The sequence below is a fragment of the Condylura cristata genome, unplaced genomic scaffold, assembly GCF_000260355.1.
Source record: "Condylura cristata isolate star-nosed mole 26May11 unplaced genomic scaffold, ConCri1.0 scaffold00030, whole genome shotgun sequence".
Taxonomy (NCBI): Eukaryota; Metazoa; Chordata; class Mammalia; order Eulipotyphla; family Talpidae; genus Condylura; species Condylura cristata.
Window position 1 is genome coordinate 22,061,251 of NW_004567131.1, and position 20,529 is coordinate 22,081,779.

The 20,529-nt window shown below is 37.6% G+C and overlaps 1 protein-coding gene across 3 annotated transcripts in view; it reads left to right on the forward strand.

Moving 5' to 3' along the window:
• Positions 1-20,529, forward strand: part of PLXDC2 (plexin domain containing 2) — a 350,950-nt gene that overhangs the window by 175,780 nt on the left and 154,641 nt on the right. For all 3 annotated transcript variants that reach the window (XM_012731363.1, XM_012731361.1, XM_004691292.2), the window contains one exon: positions 14,740-14,886. In XM_012731363.1, coding sequence (XP_012586817.1) covers positions 14,740-14,886 — 147 coding nt within the window. The remainder of the gene's footprint in view (positions 1-14,739; positions 14,887-20,529) is intronic.

The following is a 20,529-nucleotide window of genomic DNA, read 5'->3' on the forward strand; positions in this document are numbered from 1 at the left end:
TCTTTATCCTAATTATCTGGGGGTAATAATGTCCCTTCCTGAAGAGACTCCAAGAATAACTTTGACATAAATTTTCTTCATTTTTTCTCTACATTGCTTTTAATGTTTTCGCCATTAAGCAACATTCTGAACTTTATCTACAAATTAAATTAATTCATTATATTAATGTGTGACTATTATAAGCAATAGTTTAGTCACATTGTAGATAGTGGAGGGACCCATTTAGATATTTAAGCCCAAGCAAAGGAATTCTATGAGCAAATGAAAATTCTCTGCTCACACAGTATTGAATATATGTAGAATCCTAATGTAGAACATTCAATTAAGAGTGCCTATCCTGGTTTCTTTGAACTTTTCCTTTGAAATACGCAAGAAAATCAAGGGGCCCTAAGCTATGTTGTTATGTAATCACTAGACTGTAAACAGCATAAATGCAGGGATTGTGTCCTTTTGTTCCCTATATGCTTTTAAAAACAAAAGTCTTCTGAATAAATATTTTCAGTGTTCCAAAATCAGAGGGAAAATATTTTAATATAGAAAAAGCAGCTGGTTGATATTTGAGTTACAAACACCTGGAATAGTAGGGCTCTCCCCTATGAGTGTCTGCCCAAAGCTATCAAACGCTGAGACAAGAGTGAATGGGCCAGTCCAGTCACAGGGCTCAGCTTTTTAAAGGAATAAGAACAGTAACTATAATGATGTCAATTCAGGAAAATGATTCAATTTGTGTTTTTGTATGCATCAAATATAATGATCAACTTAAAGTTAAGCTAAGGTTAAACTTCCTAGAGCTAAATCTAAATTCCTTCCACTTATTTTTATCTATAGTTAATGTTGTATTAGTATAGTCACATTCAGTTTTCCTTTCTTTAATCCTCTGCACTGTGTGTTTATGTAAAGTCTCATGTTTACGCTTGTAGACCGACTGATATTCTTTAAAGTTGCATTGTGGCCTCAAAATAATAAAATCTATCCAATGCATTTTTGAACTTGCTATATCTCAACCCCAGTTTTAAAACTAGAACAGGTAGGAAAAAAAAAAAAAACTAAAATTTTATGTCAAATTAATGCAGGCAGAAACCCTGAGATGAGGATTCCAAATTTACTATTTGTGACATATACAGATGCAACCTATGAAACATTTGGAAAACATCTTATAAATCTTCTTAGTCTGATATTCATGAAAGAAGAGAAATCTGTAGGAAACATTCTTTATTGAGATCAATTTCACATGACTACAACTTTAAGAGTTGCCATTTCAAAAACAGTTCATTACTATTTATTACAGTGTTCAGAAGCATAAACCTTGTTGTGTGTGACTTAGAAAACAGTAAGTTCAGCATTTAAAGATGTATGAGTTTTGGTAACTTCTCTAAGAACGAGTAGAAATTTTTATGTATTTGTTAATTCTTGCTTTTGGTGTGTTCATGCTGATAAAGAACAGGGAATCGAAAATTGTCAAGTTCCCCTGCTAAGTATTTGCTCTTGTTCAGTGACGCCCAGACTTACCTGCATTTTGGGATTACATTCTGCACTCAGCCCAAATTCTGATTTAGTTATTAAGTTAATGTATGTTCTGGACTTTGGAATTTGTTTAAAGATGTGCAGGTGATTCTAACCTTTTGAAAACACTGTTGTTGTTTAAGGCATTCTTTAGCTCATGGTATTGTTTCACCTTGAACACTTATTCAGATCCTCAGTGAGAGGAGGCTGGAAATGCAGTTGCTTAAACACGGGAGACTTTTTCAGCTGCATCTGGTAACACCCAAGCCTTGTTTCTGTGCCTGTTGGTATGCACCAGATTTGGAAACCAGTGACACTTATTTTCCTGTGTTTGTTTTCTAGTATTTAAAGTGGCCTGCAGTTCTGCCATATTTGGCTTTCAGTTAAGTGGCAATGGGTCCTCTCACTCTTCTGTTGTTTAAGTTCCCCTGATTAAATGCTACAGGGCCATATTTCGGTGCTATTTTCCTTCTTAAATGTTGGCAAATATTTTCTGATGTCCCTTCTTCCTCACAACAGCATCTTTTCATTTTGTTCTGCCTCTTGATAACCTTAGTGGAGTTGTTATGACTTTAATCTTGCCGGTTGGATTCTAATCTCTTCCTTCTTTGATCTAGCCTCTTTTTCTAGATTGTTCCTTCCAAGTCCACACTTAATCCATTACTTCAAAAACTCTCATTTTATACAGAACTAAATGCATAAGTGCAAACTGTCTGGATTGATGTTAAATGGTTTGTGCAGTCTAAATTTTGTCTATCTAATTGTACTCATTTCACATTACCCCGTTATAGGTGTCAGTTTCTGTGATGTTCCTATCTTTTTCTGGTCTTTTCCCAATACTCAGATGGTTCCTCTGACTAAGTTCCAAATCATTTTTCAATGATTAGATTAATTAACATGACTTCTAGCAACCTGATTTTTTTAAATCCCGAACTGGAGTGAGATTTTCTCCTTTTTTTTTTTTTTTTAAAGATTTATTTATTTATTCATATAGAACTGGGTTACAGGCCAGAGATGCGGAGGGTGAGAGGATTCACCAGAGACAGAGTGGGGAGCAGAACAGGCAGATCGACGAAGTACACTGCTGAGGGGAGCAGTGGGTGGGTCAGGAGAGGTCTGCCACGCCATGTGGTCTCCTCCGGGGCTGGCGGGGATCAAACTCATGCGGAAGTGGCTTAAGCTTCTTAGTGCAGTGCTTTAACCCGCTGCGCCACCAGGGAGGGCCAGAGATTTTCTCCTTTTTAGAAGGCCCATGGATGATGTTCCCTTTAATACAGTAGTTATACTTGTTTGACATAGGGATATTTACATACTCATATTACCTCATTCTGTTGTAGGTTTCTGGAGACCAGGACTATATCACAGCACCTAATTCAAGCCCTTCAGCATACATCATCAGTGCATCACATACACCTTTAGCTTGAACAAGTGATTTAATTAAAAGAACACATTATAAACAAGTGGGACATTTATAGCATCTTCCTTATTATAAATAAGACATTTATAGTACCTTAAGAGAATATAGATATATTATCTTGACTATCTAACATGGGCCCTCCCTGGTTGTGCAACAAGTTAAAGTGCAGCACTATGAAGCTAGCTATCTGGAGCCACGAGTTCTATTCCCAGCCAGGGAGCTGACCCACATGGTGTACCAGACCACTCCTGTCTTGTCCTCTGCTCTCCTCAGCGGTGTATTTTAGTCAGTCAGCTTATTCTACTTCCCACTCTGTCTCTGGTGCATCCTCTCACTCCCTGCATCTCTGGCCTGTACCCCAGTTCTTATAGGCATAAATAAATAAATCTTAAAATAAGTAAATAAATACATATCTAGCCTGCATATATTTCTCTTGGAGTCTTTCAATAATCAGTTCCTAGGAAAGTGATAAGCTTAATAACACTGATTCTCTTCCCCTCCTCCCTGTGACTTTGTAAGACAGAAGCAAAAAAAAAAAAAGAGAGAGAGAGAGAGAGAGAGAGAGAGAGAGAGAGAGAGAGAGAGAGAGAGAGAAAGAACATGCTTCTCAGACTGCACAGAAATAAAACCTCTCCTATCCTAAACAGACTCCTATCATTCTTCCCATAAATAGTTAAAATCCCTTGAATTAGTCCATGGCCTATGACTTATACAGGTCAAACAAATTGTGACAGTAATGGTGTGTAGCTTCTAAGTGATGCCTTAAGAGATCTTGGATCTAGCTGTCTTGTAATTTTATCACAGGACATAAATGTCAACTTTATAGACCTGGAAGGGAATCTTTCTGCAATGTCAGCAAACCGTAGCATGAAAATATTTGTTTGAATCTTGTATTGGTCATATTAAAACAAAATTACTCAGTGGACCATGTTTTTACTTTGCTTTTTTATTCTTAATGGCTCATGAAGTAACTCAATCTGTCTTCCTCTGTTCTGCCCTTATTTGACCTTTGCATCAGCTATCTAAAGTTAAGTGAGTTGGCAACAGTATTTTTCTTCTAAGATATGATAAGGGAGGAATTTATCATTTGAAATGGGCTTTTAAATACTTATTTATGGAACCTCCCTGGTGCGCAACGGGTTAGGAGGCAGCACTGCAAGCTAGCCATAGCCTCCTCAGTGCTAGTTCGATGTCCAGTCTTGGAGGTGACCACATGGCGCAGCAGACCTCTCCTGACCCGCCTGCTGCTCCCCTCAGCAGTGTACCTCATCAGTCGGCCTATTCTGCTCCCCACTCTGTCTGGTGAATCCTACTGCCCCTGCACCTCTGACCTGTACCCAGCTCTGTATTAATAAATGAGTGACTCTGTTAAAAAAAAAAAAAAACTTATTGAGAAAGCAGTAGGAAATGTTACATTGTTAAAAGTAACTTTATGCCAAATAGAAGCACCTTTACAGATTTTCTTGTTAAATTAAAGCTGCCAAATTCTATTGTTAAGATAGTTGTCAACAAAGTAGGAATATAGTATATCTCCTGTAGGGCAGAATGATCTATATTTACATAGCAATACAGGTCACCCTATCAAGAATCAAGAATTTGGATGACACCATGGACTAAAAATGGACAGACTCCTATCATTCTTCCCATAAATAGTTAAAATCCCTTGAATTAGTCCATGGCCTGTGACTTATACAGGTCAAACAAATTGTGACAGTAATGGTGTGTAGCTTCTAAGTGATGCCTTAAGAGATCTTGGAGTTTCCACTTTCACTTTCTTGGATTTTGTCACCAATGTAGCTTCCTTGGTAATTAGATGGCACCTGAAGATGGAGCCCCTAAACAAATGACTGAGACCCTCTAGGACCAGCCAACCCCCAACCAATAGGGACACTCATCTCAGAAAAGCAGGGAACCAGCTTTAATAAATGTTTGCAGGATATTTGAAGTTTTTTTGTTATTGTTTGGAATATTTATGTCAACAAAATAAAAGTAACCCCTAATGGCACGTTATAGTTTCCAACATAAATTTTTGGGCTTATCTCAAGTAGACCTAACCTCAGTGGTGTGACTAGACTTTTCAGTCCAACCTCCATCTCATAGTCAGAAAGTTGACATTTATGCAAAATTATATGTAGAAGAGTACATTAATAGTCAGTTATGATTTTACATAGGGCAAATGATATTAAACAACTGATCAATTGCTTATGAATAATGGCCTCCTTCTAGAGGGCTAAATTTTTAATACATGGGGAAGATAGAAAAAAAGAAGGAAGTCTTTAAAGTTTCAATTTTTGACATTAAAGGTAAAAAAAATGGGGGAAAATAATCCACTAATTAAAAGTATAATCATACCTGTCACTTAAAGTCCCATCTGGTAAGTTTGGAGATGGTAGTGAAAATTTTGTCAGTTATATACCTAGAGACCATATAACCTTTCTATTTTGGTTTATGTGAAAATTCTCAACTGAGTTATAAATTTAGAATGTTTTGAACATATTAGTCAATTCTTTTTTTTTTCCCCCAATAAATAAGCCAAGACAGAAATGTATGGATTTTCCAAAACTCCACCTATATTGGAAACCTTGAGTGACAATTTTGATTAGAACTAGAGTATAAGGCTGGGGAATTTTAAAAATCCAAATTTAATAAAGGAGTTATCTATATGTGTTTTAGGCTGACTTTCTTTTCCAAAACTCATATGTTGAAGCCCTAACCCCCACATAATGTTCTTGGAGATAAAACCGTTAGGAAGTAATTAAGCTTAAATGAGGGCAAAAAGTTGGGACCCTAATCCAAAGGGAGTGGTGTCCTTGCAAGAAGAATTGAAGAACCAGAGAACTCCCTTTCTCTACCATGTGAGGACACAGAATAAGTTCAGCATTTACAAACCAGAGAGAGACCCTCATTAGAGGACATCAGTTATAACCTTGGCCTTAAAATCCCCACCCTTGGGTTGTGAAAAATAGATGTTGGCTGTTTAAGCCCCAAGTCTACAGTATTTTGTCCTGCAGGCTGGACAGGCTTTCAGGATGTTACACCTAAAACAGAAATTTCCATCCTTTTCAGTTTTGATGGTCCTTTGATTATCTGAACATTTGAGACACTCCACACCATTATTGTTGATTCTTTCCAGTTGAATGGAAATTATAGACATTCAGTGACAATAAAACTTTAACCATTATAATTATTTTGTGCAGTTGAAAGGCAACAGTGTACACACATACAAAACTGTGACTTATTCAGTGTGCAGGGGAAATGCATCGTGTCACCAGGGAAACATACACCCCTTGCAACAAGTCTGAAGTTGCATTTAAACTTGGGACCAATTTAAACTCATCAGCAAGGACAATTAAGTACTTATTAGGATGGTACCATCATACTAACTATGATTCAACAAAGTTAGTACTGACTCAACAAACAGCACACTCTTTATTTTAGTCAACATCAGCTTAGGAAGCTGAAGAGTCCTCAGACTCAGATCTAGCAATTGCTTCCTATTTCCTTGTTGCTACAGGATGGCAGAACTTTATATGAAATGTTCTTTACAAGACATTTAGTTCATCACTGGGTAAATTCCAGAATTAAACAACTCTTGATATAAAAACAAGGCGATTTCAATCCAACTCTCTTTTGAGTTACACTTTTAAATGTTAATATTGTGCATTTTGATAGAAATGCCTTACATCTTTTTTAAAGATTGATTTATGCACAGAGAACTGGGGTACAGACCAGAGGTGCAGGGGTGGTGAGAGGCTTCACCAGAGACAGACCGGGGAGCAGAACAGGCCGACTGATGAAGTACACTGCTGAGGGGAGCAGCAGCACGAGACAGGAGAGGTCTGCACCATGTGGGTCAACTCCGGGGCAGGGATCGAACTGGAATTGAAATGGCTGCTGCCAGCTTCAACCGGCTTCGCAGTGCTGCGCTTAACCTATTGCCACCAGGAAGTGCCCAGTCTTACATATTTAGAACTTCTATTTTAATCACATATATGCTGATTTTGAAGGTGAAGATCCCTTCTAACTTGGTGATTGCTCTCTTTAAGTGGTCACTGTCTAATTAAGAATCACTTGTATTTATAAAAGATCTAATTGCTCTATGTTGCTAGGAACATAGAATCATTTATAACAGAAATCCTGTATGTTATGTGTTGCACAACAATCTGAATTTATAGTCGGTTCCTCTTCCTTCCTCTTTCTTCTCCTCCTCTTCCTCATCTCTCTTCTCTTCCGCTGTATGGCTAAACTTTTGTGAAGAACTGAGAGAGTAAATCATACCTACAAGACTTAGACCAGATTTTGCTAGGGAAATAACTATGCTGCAAATAGATCAAGTAGGTTAAATCTTTAGAGAATTGGGGGAGTAGTGTTTAAGAAACTGAAAAAAAAAATACCTAAAAGATGTGTATAATGAGAATTAATACAATGATCAGATATAATCAATAGGAGAGAGAGGAATTGATTTTAAGTCTTCTGGCACTATAATGGCAAATTGAATTGTAGTGCTCCTGTTTAATTTTCCTTAGGATCTGAAGAGAGTAGTTACTGATATCTACTGAAGGCTATTTGAGAGTAATATGCAGTTGTTCCTATCATGTTAAAATTGTGTGACACTGCTTACTTATTCACTTATATTCTGTCATATGCTTTTCAAAGGTGTTTAAACACTTTGGTCTAAATTGACAATATATGACAATCCAGTGAAAAGTAACTAAGTACTATCATTTGTTTTTTATTACTAGACACACTCATGTAACCTAATAATCTGCCTATTATTCTACATTCATTTCTGATCTGGTTGGGTAAATGGAACTTGAGCTTGATACTTCTTTCCATGAAGCCTACTCCACGGCTCATGGTGCCCTCGATACTCCCAGCCCAAAAGGAAACCACTGTGCATTCTACCAGCACAGCTTCTGTGGGTCCTGCCTTCCTCTGTAGGATTTTTACCTCTGCAAAAAAAAGGAATGAGTTATGTGCTAGGCAAGTTCACATTTTCAGTCTGCTGAAAATGGATTGACACATAGTTGAGTTCACTGAAGTGACAACTTATTAGTGACCAAGCCCATGAGAGCTAGATCAGATCGCCTGCCTGGAAATTTAATGTCTTTGACAAACTGCATTTATCTTCTACTCAACACTGCTTTCCTTCTTTCCTGAACCTAAAGTATTGTACAATATTTTGCATCTTTTTGAGAAATTTGAAATTTCTTAGTTTTCCAAACCCAGTTGCATATTTTAATGAAACATGATCTCTATCTATCATCAATCTACCTATCAATCTATCAATCATCTATATTCCTACCTACCTATGATTTTTATTTAGATATTTATTTCACTTTTCTTTCCATTTCATCTTGTGTGCTTTTTTAAAGACTGTTTTGTGTGCTAAGTAGTAATTTAGGTGTTTATTATGCTTCTATTGCTACTAATGTGTTTATCCCACTAATTTGAATACTGCTTGTTCACTCTTTTTCTCCTTTTGTTACTGTATTATGCCAATTTTTTTAAAAAACACGTCTTTTTATGATAATCAAGAACTATTTTAAGGCTTTATTTTTAAAGATTTTTTTTCAGTAGCCTCCCTTATTTCAGAAGAGACAACCCAAGTCCAACAGTGAAACTGTGTGCACTACTGAACATATGGTTTTTTTCCTATACATGCATAACTGTGATAATGTTTATTTAAAAATTAGGCACAGTAAAAGATTAAAATGATGGCCCTCCCTGGTGGTACAAGAAGTTAGGACACAGCAATGCAAGCTAGTTGCAGCCGCTTCAGTGCGAGTTCAATCCCCAGCCCCGGAAGTGACTCATATGACACAGCAGACCTCTCCTGTCTTGCCTGCTGCTTCCATCAACAGCGTACTTCACAGCTCCTCACTCTGTCTCTGGAGAATCCTCTCACTGCCCTGCACCTCTGGCCTGTACCCCAGTTCTATACGCAGATAGATATAGATAGATAGATAGACAGATAGATAAAATATTAACAATGATAATAAAATAGAACAATTATTACAGTATGATAAAAGTTTTGTAAGAGGGACCTGTCTCTATGAGATATATCCCTGTACTGCATACCCTTCCTCGGATGATGTGAGAGGATGCAGTGCTTCCCCTGCAGTATATCTGGTGACAGATTGGCTACAGCTTGACAAATGAACAGGTATTGTAAAGAAACCATTCATATCCTGGGTGGGACAGAATGAGACTACATAAGATTTCATCACACACTCAGAACATCCTGCAGTTTTAAGTCTCATGTCTTGTTTATTTCTGCAGATTTTCCATTTAAACTTTTCACACTGCTGTTGATCACATATAACTGAAACTGGGGAAAGCAAACTTAGGGGTAATGTATATACAATTAATAATTTAAAATAGGTTTACCTTCAAATGGATCTTTTGTGCAATGACTAATCTGAGAGTGTACAGTATCCAAACACCTAGACAGAACAACTTAAATAAAAAAATTTCACTTTTGCATCAGGAAGCTATCTTTGAGAAATAACCAAGTAACTCAATTTTAAAATAGCTGCTTATCCTTTAGATGTCCATATATCTCAAATGAGCAACATAATAATGATACTGTAATCTATTATTTAATAATGATTGTAATAAATATGTCTCACATATTTTTTAAAGATTCATTCATGTATACAGAATGGGGGTACAGGCCAGAGGTGCAGGAGTGGTGAGAAGATTCACCAGAGGCAGATTGGGGAGCAAAGAGTGGGCATGTCAGTGAAGCACACTGCTGAGGGGAGCAGCGGGTGAGACAGGAGAGGTCTGCTGCACCATATGGGTCACCTGCAGGGCTGGGGATCTAACTTGTGCTGAAGCAGCTGAGGCTAGCTTTGCAAGGCTGTGCTTTAACTTGTTGAGCAACCAGTGAGGACTGATACTGTAAAAAATTATTGATAATTAATTGTTTCAGTTCTCTGCAATTAATTTAGAGCTCAAATACTATTTTTGCCTCTGGAACTTGAAGAATCTATAAAATTGTCCATTATAAAATCAACACCATTGGTAGATGAGAAGAAACATTTAAGAGGAGAAATGTATAAACTGATTTTTGCATAATGTTTAGGCTAAAGTTATGTTGACTTGTGCTCTTTCCTTTCAATATTTACCTTCTTTTTTTACAGCTGCACACACATTTCCAGACTCGTTTGAGAAACACAGGTTTATAGGATTTATAGCTACATACTGTGCCATTGACTTTGAGTAACAGTTCATTTCCTAAATAAATTGGCAACTAAGTATATCACAGTAGTGTTTTGTTTTATTTTCTGTGGTGTTAGAAATTGTTTTCTTTTCAGCAGTATAGGAAAATCTTTTTGCCTGAAGTGGCTTTGACAACCCCTTAAGTACCATTACTCTTATAAAAGACATGATTTGGTTTGAATAATTTAGTAGTACTAAGATGTCACATTTTTGAGATGTCTGTTTTATAGCTGTTCTGAATAACTGAGTCAAACACCTCTCCCTGAAATTTAACAAAACTTGCATCTCTAAATCCCTAGGTAAACAATAAATTGCCTTCCTCTTTGAATAAAAGTTGCCATGACAACTTGGTAAACTTCTGTGGTAGATCTTAAACACTAAGCTCTAGTCTTTAGCTCTTCAGTATTTTCAAAGATGTTATCTTAAATTGTTTTCAGCAACTCTGTTTCAAGTAAAAATGAAGGAATATTTCACAAGGCCATATCAGTGCAATATAATCCATTATTTAAAACAGTGATGTTCTTGACCATTATGTTAACTTTAAGACTGTTTATTGATTAACTATAGAGATTTAGGGATTATGGGGAATAACAAGTCATTTTAGATATGTTGACTGAAACACATATACTTGACAGAAACACATATACTGAATTTTATATTGAAAGATTAAAGGGGCCCACCCTGGTGGCTCAGTGGGAAAAGGCACAGCACTATGAAGCTAGTCACAGCGGCTTCAACACAAGTTCACTCCTCAGCCAGGGAGGTGACTCACATGGCACAGACCTCTCCTGACCTGCCCGCTACTCCCCTCAGCAGTGTACCTTATCAACCTGCCTCTTCTGTTCCCTGTTCTGCCTTTGGTGAATCCTCTCATCACTTCTGCATCTCTGTCCTGTAGCCCAGTTCTGTATGCATAAATAAATAAAATCTTTTAAAAAAGACAAGACTAAAATACGTGTTCATTTCATGGAAATTTGGGAGCATTATAGAATCTGCTAGATAATTCACCTAAATATTACATCTTTGACCTCAGTGTTGGTGAACTCTTTATAATAATACCAAAGAGAGATTACCAGAACTGAATAGATGTTTGTTTTCCAGATCTGTAAACCTGTAGATAAGGTTGCCTAATTTAGTGCCCCTTAAAGTAAGTCTCTCCTGGTGACACATTAAGAAAACTTGATTTCAGTTAGGACTCTTTTGGTTCACATTAACTCAACTAAAGATTTTTTTTTTAATAATATAATAGTCTATTTTTAAAACACATGCTTTTTACAGCAACATGGATGGAGCTAGAAGGGGTCATACTTAGTGAAATGAGCCAGAAAGAAAAAGAAAAATGCCAGATGGTTTCACTCATAGCAGGGTTATAAAGGACCAGGGGGGGGAAAATAATAGTAACAATGAAAAACTATATAACAGAGACATTTTACGGGGGTGGAGAGGAGAATGGAATCAAAAACTGTCAGGGGAGGGAAGTACAGTGAACTATGTTGACGTCACACCTGTGATTTGGTGATGGGAAGCCCACGGGGATTACAACTGAGATGGAAAAAGAAAAACATAATAATAATCCAATAGTTTATTAGTTGTAACCCTGTGGGCTTCCCATCACCAAATCACACGTGTGACATCACCATAGTCCACTGCACTTCCCTCGCCCCACAGTTTTTGATCCCATTCCTCTCTCTACCCCTGTAAAATGGTAAAATGTCTCTGGTATATAGTTGTTCATTGTTATTATTATTTCCTCCTCTGGTCCTCCAAGTAAAGCTATTTTAACCATAAAGAGAATGAATGTTTTATCTAAGTGAACTGGGTTACCCTTAGATATATTTGATGAGCGGTCTGACTTTCTTTGCAATGTGTATGGTTCTGTTCTTATCTGTATTTTCTGTGTCTTCAGGTAAGATTAACTTCATGGTGGTAGTATTTTCTAATCTTATACCACATGTCTTAGCAATCAGAATAAGGGAAAATTGTCCCTGCTCTATCTTATCTCCTATAAGACTAGTTGACCCTTCCTAAATTATGCGCCGTGAACTACCAACCAAGTTTAAGACCAGTGGAATGACGTACAGAAAAGCTGTTGCCCAATGTCAGGAGGATATTTCCTCTGGAACTTCCAGTGGTCAAGTTCCAGACAGTGGCAGAAATTGAGTTCATTCTGGAATCACAACCATAGTGCTTGTTACACTTCTAGAACTCAGGCAGTCTTTGGCTTGTTCTGGAGGGGAGGGCTTGAAAACCATTAGCATGTGGAAGTTTTCTTGGGTTGCATAGAAATTTATCCCTGATTTTTTTCTTTGTTACATCCTCTTCTTTCCCTGTAGAAAATTTTTCCTTTAATCATGGGTATCCACATAATTTATACAAATATGGGTATCCACATAATTTATACAAATATATAGTTTAATTGTAGATACCAAGGATATTTTTTTAAAAATATGATACTTTTTACTTTTAATTTAATCACTACTATAAATGTAAGTATAAAGTTTCTCTTTATATTTAGGGTCATATTCTTGTTTTGGGTATAAGGAAAAATCTATTTAGAACACACATATTCTTTATATTGTCAGTTCTCTATACATTTAACATGATGACTTGTGAAAAGGTACACGGGATTATTATTTTAACTGCATTTCAAGAATAATTGAATTTTAATTAATTAGCACTTGGGAAATAAATGCATTAGACAGACTTTATAACCCAAAGTTTATTTTTCTTAAATCACTAAACATTATTAAATTTGCCTAATTGTTTTAAAAAGCATTCTAGGGCCCTTCCAGGTGGCACAGTGGGTTAAAGAGCAGCACTATGAAGCTATCCACAGTCACGGCAGCACGTTGGATCCCTGTACAGGGAGCTGACCCACATGGTGCAGCAGACCTCTCCCGACCCACTGGCTGCTCCCCACAGCAATGTGCTTCCTCAGTCAGCCTATTCTGCTCCCCACTCTGTCTCTGGTGAACACTCTCACCTACCAGAACCTCTGGCCTGCATCCCAGTTCATGTATGCATAAATAAATAAATCTTTAATAAAATAAAATGTGTTCTATCTAAAAACATCTCAAATTGATAAGCACAATTATATTTAATAGTAAAAATATCAGTTTCAGTCCAAATTAGTCCAGAATCATATTATTTTTCTGCACATCCTTCAGTAGAATTGCCTTTTAAGATATAAAAACTTTGTATTGAGTGAAAACTTTAAAACTAAAGGCATCATGGTGATATCAATAATTAGGATTTAAATAAATGTAGAACTTAATATCCGTGAATTACAGAGAAAAGAATTGTTATCTCCATTTCCAGGACCATTAACTGAAAAATAACCCTAGTTTTAAAGAATTTTGAATTGTTACTTGATAGTAATTATAATTCAGGTTTTCAGCAAGTAGCTCCAAAAGTGACATCTGGGTTGGTCAATAATTAGAAATTCCTAACATTACTGTGGTGGAAAGACTATTAAACACAAAAAACACATTTGCCTCAAAGTTCTGTTTATTTAACAATTTCTTCTTTAAAAAGTCTGTTGATTTTATATTTCTAAATCACTTCCCTGAATTAACTCACTTGGCTATTTTGAAGAAAACTATCGTTTCTAATATCAGGAACATTTATTAGTTTTAAAAATATTTTTTGAAGGTTTATTTATTCATATAGAGTTGGGGTATAGGCCAGAGGTGCAGAGGTGGTGAGAAGCTTCACCAGAGACAGAGTGGGGAGAAGAACAGGCAAATCAACAAGGTACACTGTTGGGGGGAACATCAGTGGGTCTGCCACGCCATGTGGGTCACCTCTGGGGCCAGGGATCGAACTCGCACTGGAGCAACTGTGGCCAGCTTGCAGTGCTGAGTCCTAACACATTGTGCCACCAGGGAGGCCCCTTAAAAATAATTTTTTAAAATATTTATTTATTTATGCATACAGAATTGGGGTACAGGCCAAAAGTTCAGGGATGGTGAGAGGATTCACCAGAAACAAAAGGGGGAGCAGAACAGGCAAATTTACAAAGTACACTGATGAGGGGAGCAGTGGGAGAGACAGGAAAGGTCTGGTGTGCCATGTGGGTCACCTCTTGGCCCCGGCCCCAGGATGGAGTTAGTGCTGAAGTGTAAGTTCAGTTTAAGATACCTGTTGACTCAAAAACATATATTACAAAATGATTACCACCATAACATTGGTTAGCTCTTCATTAAGTCACATAATTTCCATATTTTTTCTATGCATTGATCTGTGTATGTGGGTATGTGTGCAAGAGCATGTGTGTGGGGCTGAGATTAAACTCTAGTCTCTTGGCAACATTCAAGCATATAATACAGTACTATTAAGTGTGATTAGCATGTTGTATATTAGATAGCTAGACTGAAAATTTGTATCATTTACCAAGATCTGCCCATTTCTTTCACTCCCTAACCCCTGACAATCAATTTCTGTTCTGCTTCTAAGAGTTTAGCCATATTAGAGCCCACATATAAGTGACATCATATAGTATTTGTCTTTCTCTAACTTATTTCAATTAGCACAGTACCCTGAAATCTTTACATGTATGTGTTCTTGATGTACATTATTCTCATTCGTTACAGGAGGACACAGATCACAATTACTATACATCTCGGATATACGGTCCATCTGATTCTGCCAGTCGGGATTTGTGGGTGAACATAGATCAAATGGAAAAGGACAAAGTGAAGATTCACGGGATATTGTCCAATACTCACCGGCAAGCAGCAGTAAGTGCTTTGACATTTTGAGTTTCTTATTTTCTGCTGTTAAAAATGTTTGCTTTAATTGGTATATTAAATTGTTTTGAACCCTGCAAATCCTAACAGCCTGGTATGGAGGCCTTATTTCTTGCCCGTGAAAGAAGCTGGGAAATTTGTTTTCAGCTCACCAAACCACAACCTCTCTCAGCTAAGTTACCTGCACTGTATCCCCTTGATATATCTGTTCTACCAGAGCTCCGCCTACTAAATGCAATGCTTATTGCTGGGGTGCGGGAATAATACTAATGTAAATGGACTATTAATGGCTAGCCCCGCTGTCCTAAAAGACACTGCCTCCCAACCCCGACATGGACTCCTTTCCTCCTAATCTTCCATTGAGCAAACATCACTTACCTGCACCCTGGAAGAGCCCTGGGTGCTAGCTGGTTGCAGAGCTGCAACCCCTAATGCCATTGGCAGCTCACTTGGCAGTCTCTAAAGGTGCCTCTCCTTTCCCAGCCATCGTCTGGTGCTTCCTTGAATGTCAAGTGCACCACAGCCATGAAACAGAGCAGAACACAAAGCACACAGATTGCTGGGCAGGAGCTGAGCTGAAGCGCCCAGGAATGCTGGTGGCTGGCATTCATGGTCTGAAGGCATCTCCCTGCACCCAAGACTAGGTATCTGGACTTGCCACAATCCCTAGACCTCTCAGCCAGATAGCACCACCTCCCAGGAGAACACTGTCTGCTGGACAGGCTAGAAGCTGATGCACCTGGGGCTGCTGGCAGCAGGCATGGTGATCTTAGAGGCCCTCACCCTCCCCACGCTGACTTGCAGGGTTTCCAGCGACTCTGAACCCACTGCATGGGGACAAGCCACACATCCCAGAAAGAGCAAGAGTTACTGAGCAGTTTTTGAGCTGATGCACCTGGGGCTGCTGGCGGCTAGGATGGTGATCCTGCAAAGGGCAGCCCCTCCTTCATTTGGCTGGGTGGGCATGTGGACAGTCTTATAAGGGCCCTCCCTGGTGTCACAGCAGGTTAAAGCACAGTGCTGGGAAGCTGTCTGCAGCCACTGCTCACGGGTTTGATCCCCAGCCAGGAGCTGACCCACATGGCACAGCAGACTTCTCCTGCTCCTCTCTGTAGTGCATTTCAGTAGACCTGTCTGTTCTGCTCCTCACTCTGTCTCTGGTGAATCCTCTCACACACCCGTCACTACTTGTATCCCAGTTCTTGTATGCATAAGTAAATAAATCTTTTTTTTTTAATAAGCATAATCTTTAGAAGTTGTTTTAATTTAAAAAAATATTATTTATTTACTCATACAGAACTGGGATACAGGCCAGAGGTACAGGGATGGTGAGAGGATTCACCAGACACAGGCATATTGACAAAGCACACTGCTGAGGGGAGCAGTGGGCGGGTCAGAAGAGGTCTGCCGCGCCATGTGGATCACCTCCAGGGCCAGGGATGGAACTTGCACTGAAGTGTCTGCGGCTAACTTGCAGTGGTGCACTTGAATCCACTGCGCCACCAGAGAAGGCCAATAAATAAAAAACCTAATTCGGGTATAATCTGTAACTTCTCTGGGTCTCAACCTGCAGCCCAAGTTCACAGCCTCCTTACTGCTCCTGTGAAGTGGGAATCCATAAATAGCCTTGACAAATTGTCACATAGAAGCCTGATTGGAGAGGGTCAAAAAGGAAAAGCAGAAGAAATGTTAGGGGTGATGACTATGGAAAGCTCCTTTAAGGTGTTTTGCTCTCCCAATACCAGAAATGTGGGAGCAGGGAATATCCTCATGCTCCATTTGGAGTTGGGTGTTTGGGGGAGTAGTATATGCTGCAGAATATCCAGATTCCATACTGGCAGTTTATTCCCAGCAACAAAGGGAGACAGGATCTCTCTACAATTCTAGCAGATGAATATGTATGGCAGTGGTAGTATTTAAAAAAAAAAAAAAAAAAAAAAGAGCCAAGGTTACCAGAAGGAACAGGACAGGAAAGGGGGGCTGAGAGAGGAAGGGCTCAGTGGATGACGGTGGAAGTTCGTTGGTGTTTTGGTAGTCGGCTTGATGTGATAACACACATTTTAGAGCTGTGTACACCTGTATCCCTAAAACATATGCAATGTTGTAAATCAGTGTTACCTTTATAATTTCAAAAAATAAATAAAAATCTAAAAATAAAAAAAAGCCAGCAACTTGGTTTTACAGTTGAGACATGAAAAAAAGGAACATGTCTTCTCAGATTAACAAAAGTAGAAAATTTGTCCAGGTTCCTAACGGAAGCCAAGCTATGATCCAGTGACTTTATATTTAAATGCTGCTACTTACTTGGCCTTTTGCATAACTGTCCAATTACAGATCTAGAAATCCTGATGGTGAACCTAGGGGCTAGTTTGGACTTGTATTTTTCCCTTTGTGGTCCTTTTAATACCATGATTATTTTTCTCATTTTCTTCTGTGTCAGTATCTATATTGTTGACTTTATTGCTGGGCACAAAGCTGGACTGATCAGCCAGACAAATTAGAATTATATTGTCGTCTCAGACCACAGTGTATGAAATTCTGATTCACAGCTTCTAGACAACTACCACTGTCCTGGTGGAAGGAATCAGGGGTTACAGAAGTTGTGAACTTGCCTGTAACACTCATTTCCTTGGATCCTGGCCTCTCTGTGCCTTCATTTTAAAACCCGAAAAAAAGGAAGATATGCTTGTCTTGACATCCTTCCCAGTGCAATTTGAAGAAAAATGGAGTTACATTGAAAACATTATATAAAAATGAGATTTTAAAGCACTGTTGCTTGTGGTCCTAATTTTTTACAACAAAAAATTATTGCCTCCTAATAAGTCAATTCCTAAGTATTCTGTGTGAGCAATAGACAGACAGACAGATAGGTAGATAAATATTTGGGAATAATGGATGAATAGATAGATAAATGAATAGAAAGCTGGTGGGCTGTCTGGCTGGCTGGAGAGGAAGAAAGAGATAGAAATAGAGAGAGGTAATCTACACATGTGTCTCTATATTATACTTCTTTCTAATTACAAGAAATTGCCAGCATGCTCTTTGTCATACATAGAGACACTGACTTTAAAATTTTTACTTTTTATATATTGGTAGGAAAATCGATTCATTAAAAAACAGCAAAGTTAAGTGCTTTCTTTGCTATAATGCCAATAAAGGTTTTTAATGAAACTCTTATAGCTTTGGATGTCTTCATGGCTTTAAATTTTAGAAACTGGGCTTGGTGAGAATCTTTAGGCTACTTTAGGCATATAGAAGCTTTTATTTAAAAAGTTAAGATTTCTTAATTTTTTAGGAAAATAACATTTCAACTAGCTTTCCTGTTATTCCTGTTATTCTCACATTTGCATAATGTTGACATTGGGACAGCTAGACTTGGATGCCTGTGGTGACTTTAGCCTGTTTTTTCATCATATTGCACAATTTTATCTTTTCTGTGCATGAGAGAATCTGTTGACAAGTGCTTATTTTTGTAAATGATTAGTTCAAAAGACAATATAATTTGCTATCTCAATTAGGCGATTATCCAGACCACACAGTTTTGCTTGAATTCTGTTCACAGTGACTGACAATAAGTTGTTTTTGTTTTTGGCTGACTGAATAAGCTTGTTGCACTTGAGCTGCTTTGCTTCCAGTAAGACATGCACAGTTCATCAACTTGGCCTGACTTGATCTGCTCATATGTTTTCCTTTTACTTTAACAACAGACTGAGATGAGTGTGTCTGATTGTGCCTCTCTTGCTTATTTTTAGCTTAATTAATTCATTTTAATAGTATCATTATTCTTAAGTCATTTTTCACTTTTGAGATTAATCCCCTCTGTCCTGAAGAAAGTATTATTTGAGGGCCTTTTATGGAAAAAATAATACTACCATTGTTCCATTCCATAAATATTATATGAGATTAGAGCAACTGAGTTTTGTTCTGCATGCCAGGGATATGAGCTGGTCCACCTACATCAATACCAGTAAATACAGTTCTTCTCCTGCTGATCATATTGAAGACCCAAATTAAATACTTATTTGGCAGTTCCATGTAATATTCTAAGTTTAATAATATATTTTACTGTTTGATACACTCATACACATATGCGCACAATTATTTATGCTATCCATGATATCCTTCCTGAATCTGGGAAACAAATTTTAAACCTGGAAAAGACTTTGAAGATTCTAGAAAAGAGCAGCCTTATGAAGTCCACAGCAATTACTTTTTTTTAATGCTTATAACAAGTCTTAATTGTCCAAAACAAGAGCATTCATTTAAAAAGTAATACTTGAGTTTATCATACCTCAGTTCAATATAATCTTATTTCTCCATATCAATATCAAAACTTTAGTTTTGGTCACTGGCACCATTCTTTATATAAAATTAGAGTCATGCAAGGTAATCTTATGTATTCTGTTACCAGTGATAACTGAGCTGGATAGCAAGAGAGAGAATCTACTCAGCTTTTTAAATTGTTAGTGAGATGAACACTTAAGGTTTCCATTAATCTTTTTTAATCATAACTGCTGCTAAAGAAAGAAAAGAAAAAAAAAAAGGATATGACAGCAGCAGACACGAACAGACAATTCACCGAAAAGGATATCCAGAAGGCCAAAAGACATGTGAAAAAAATGTTCATATAAGAGAGATGCAGATTAAAACTATGGCATTATACCATCTCACCTGTAAGAATGGTGCATATTAAAAGGATCCCAACAGCAAATGTTGGAGTGGATGTAGAGAAGAAAAGAACCCACTGCACATTGGTGAGACTGTGTCTGGTGTAATCATATGGAAAGAAACCTGGATTTATCTTAAAAAAACTAAATATTGAAACATGTTATGGCATAGCAATCCTACACTTGGGCATGTATCCTTATCAAGGAATTACCCCCACATGCTCCACAATACTCATAGAAGCATAATTTGCAGTAACTAAGACATTAGAGGCATCCTCAATCTCCATCAATAGACAATTGACTCAAGAAGATGTGTTACAATATTACCACGGAGTACTACAAAGCCATATAAAAGGATAAAATAGTCATTTTTAACAGAATGGAGGAAATTTGATATTATGTGCATCGAAGTAAATCAAAATGATAAATGAACACTGGATATTTACATAGCAGACAGTGCAATAACAGAAAATACTTTTAAAAAATTACTTTTAAGCTTTCTTACAACAGTATTTATTTTGGTATGGTATTTGATTTTTCCTCTTTAGGAGTAGTCCCTGTAAATCTCTCAAAGCGATATCATCTGTGAACCATCACCATAGTCCCTTGTGCTCTTCTTTCCGGTTTTGAACCTCTTCCTCCCCCTCCCCTGCTATATGCCTTAGTGCCATAGTTGCCTTCAGTTTTGTCCCTTTTTTGTTTTGACCATTTAGTGTAAATTACTTTTAAAAATCAGGAGAATTAATAAACATCATGAGGAATCCAAGGTTAAGAGGGAGGGATAGTGAAAAGGAGAAGGACAAGAGAGTGGTGGTAGGTAAATATAAAACAAAAGGACTCCAGAGAGCCATGTCCGGGGTGGAATAAATCTATTTGGTGTAGCCCTTCACCTTAGATTTTGTTCTCTGAGTTATTTTTGGTCATCTTTTCTGAGATATTTCTATGAGCCCATTGAAACCTAACCTTA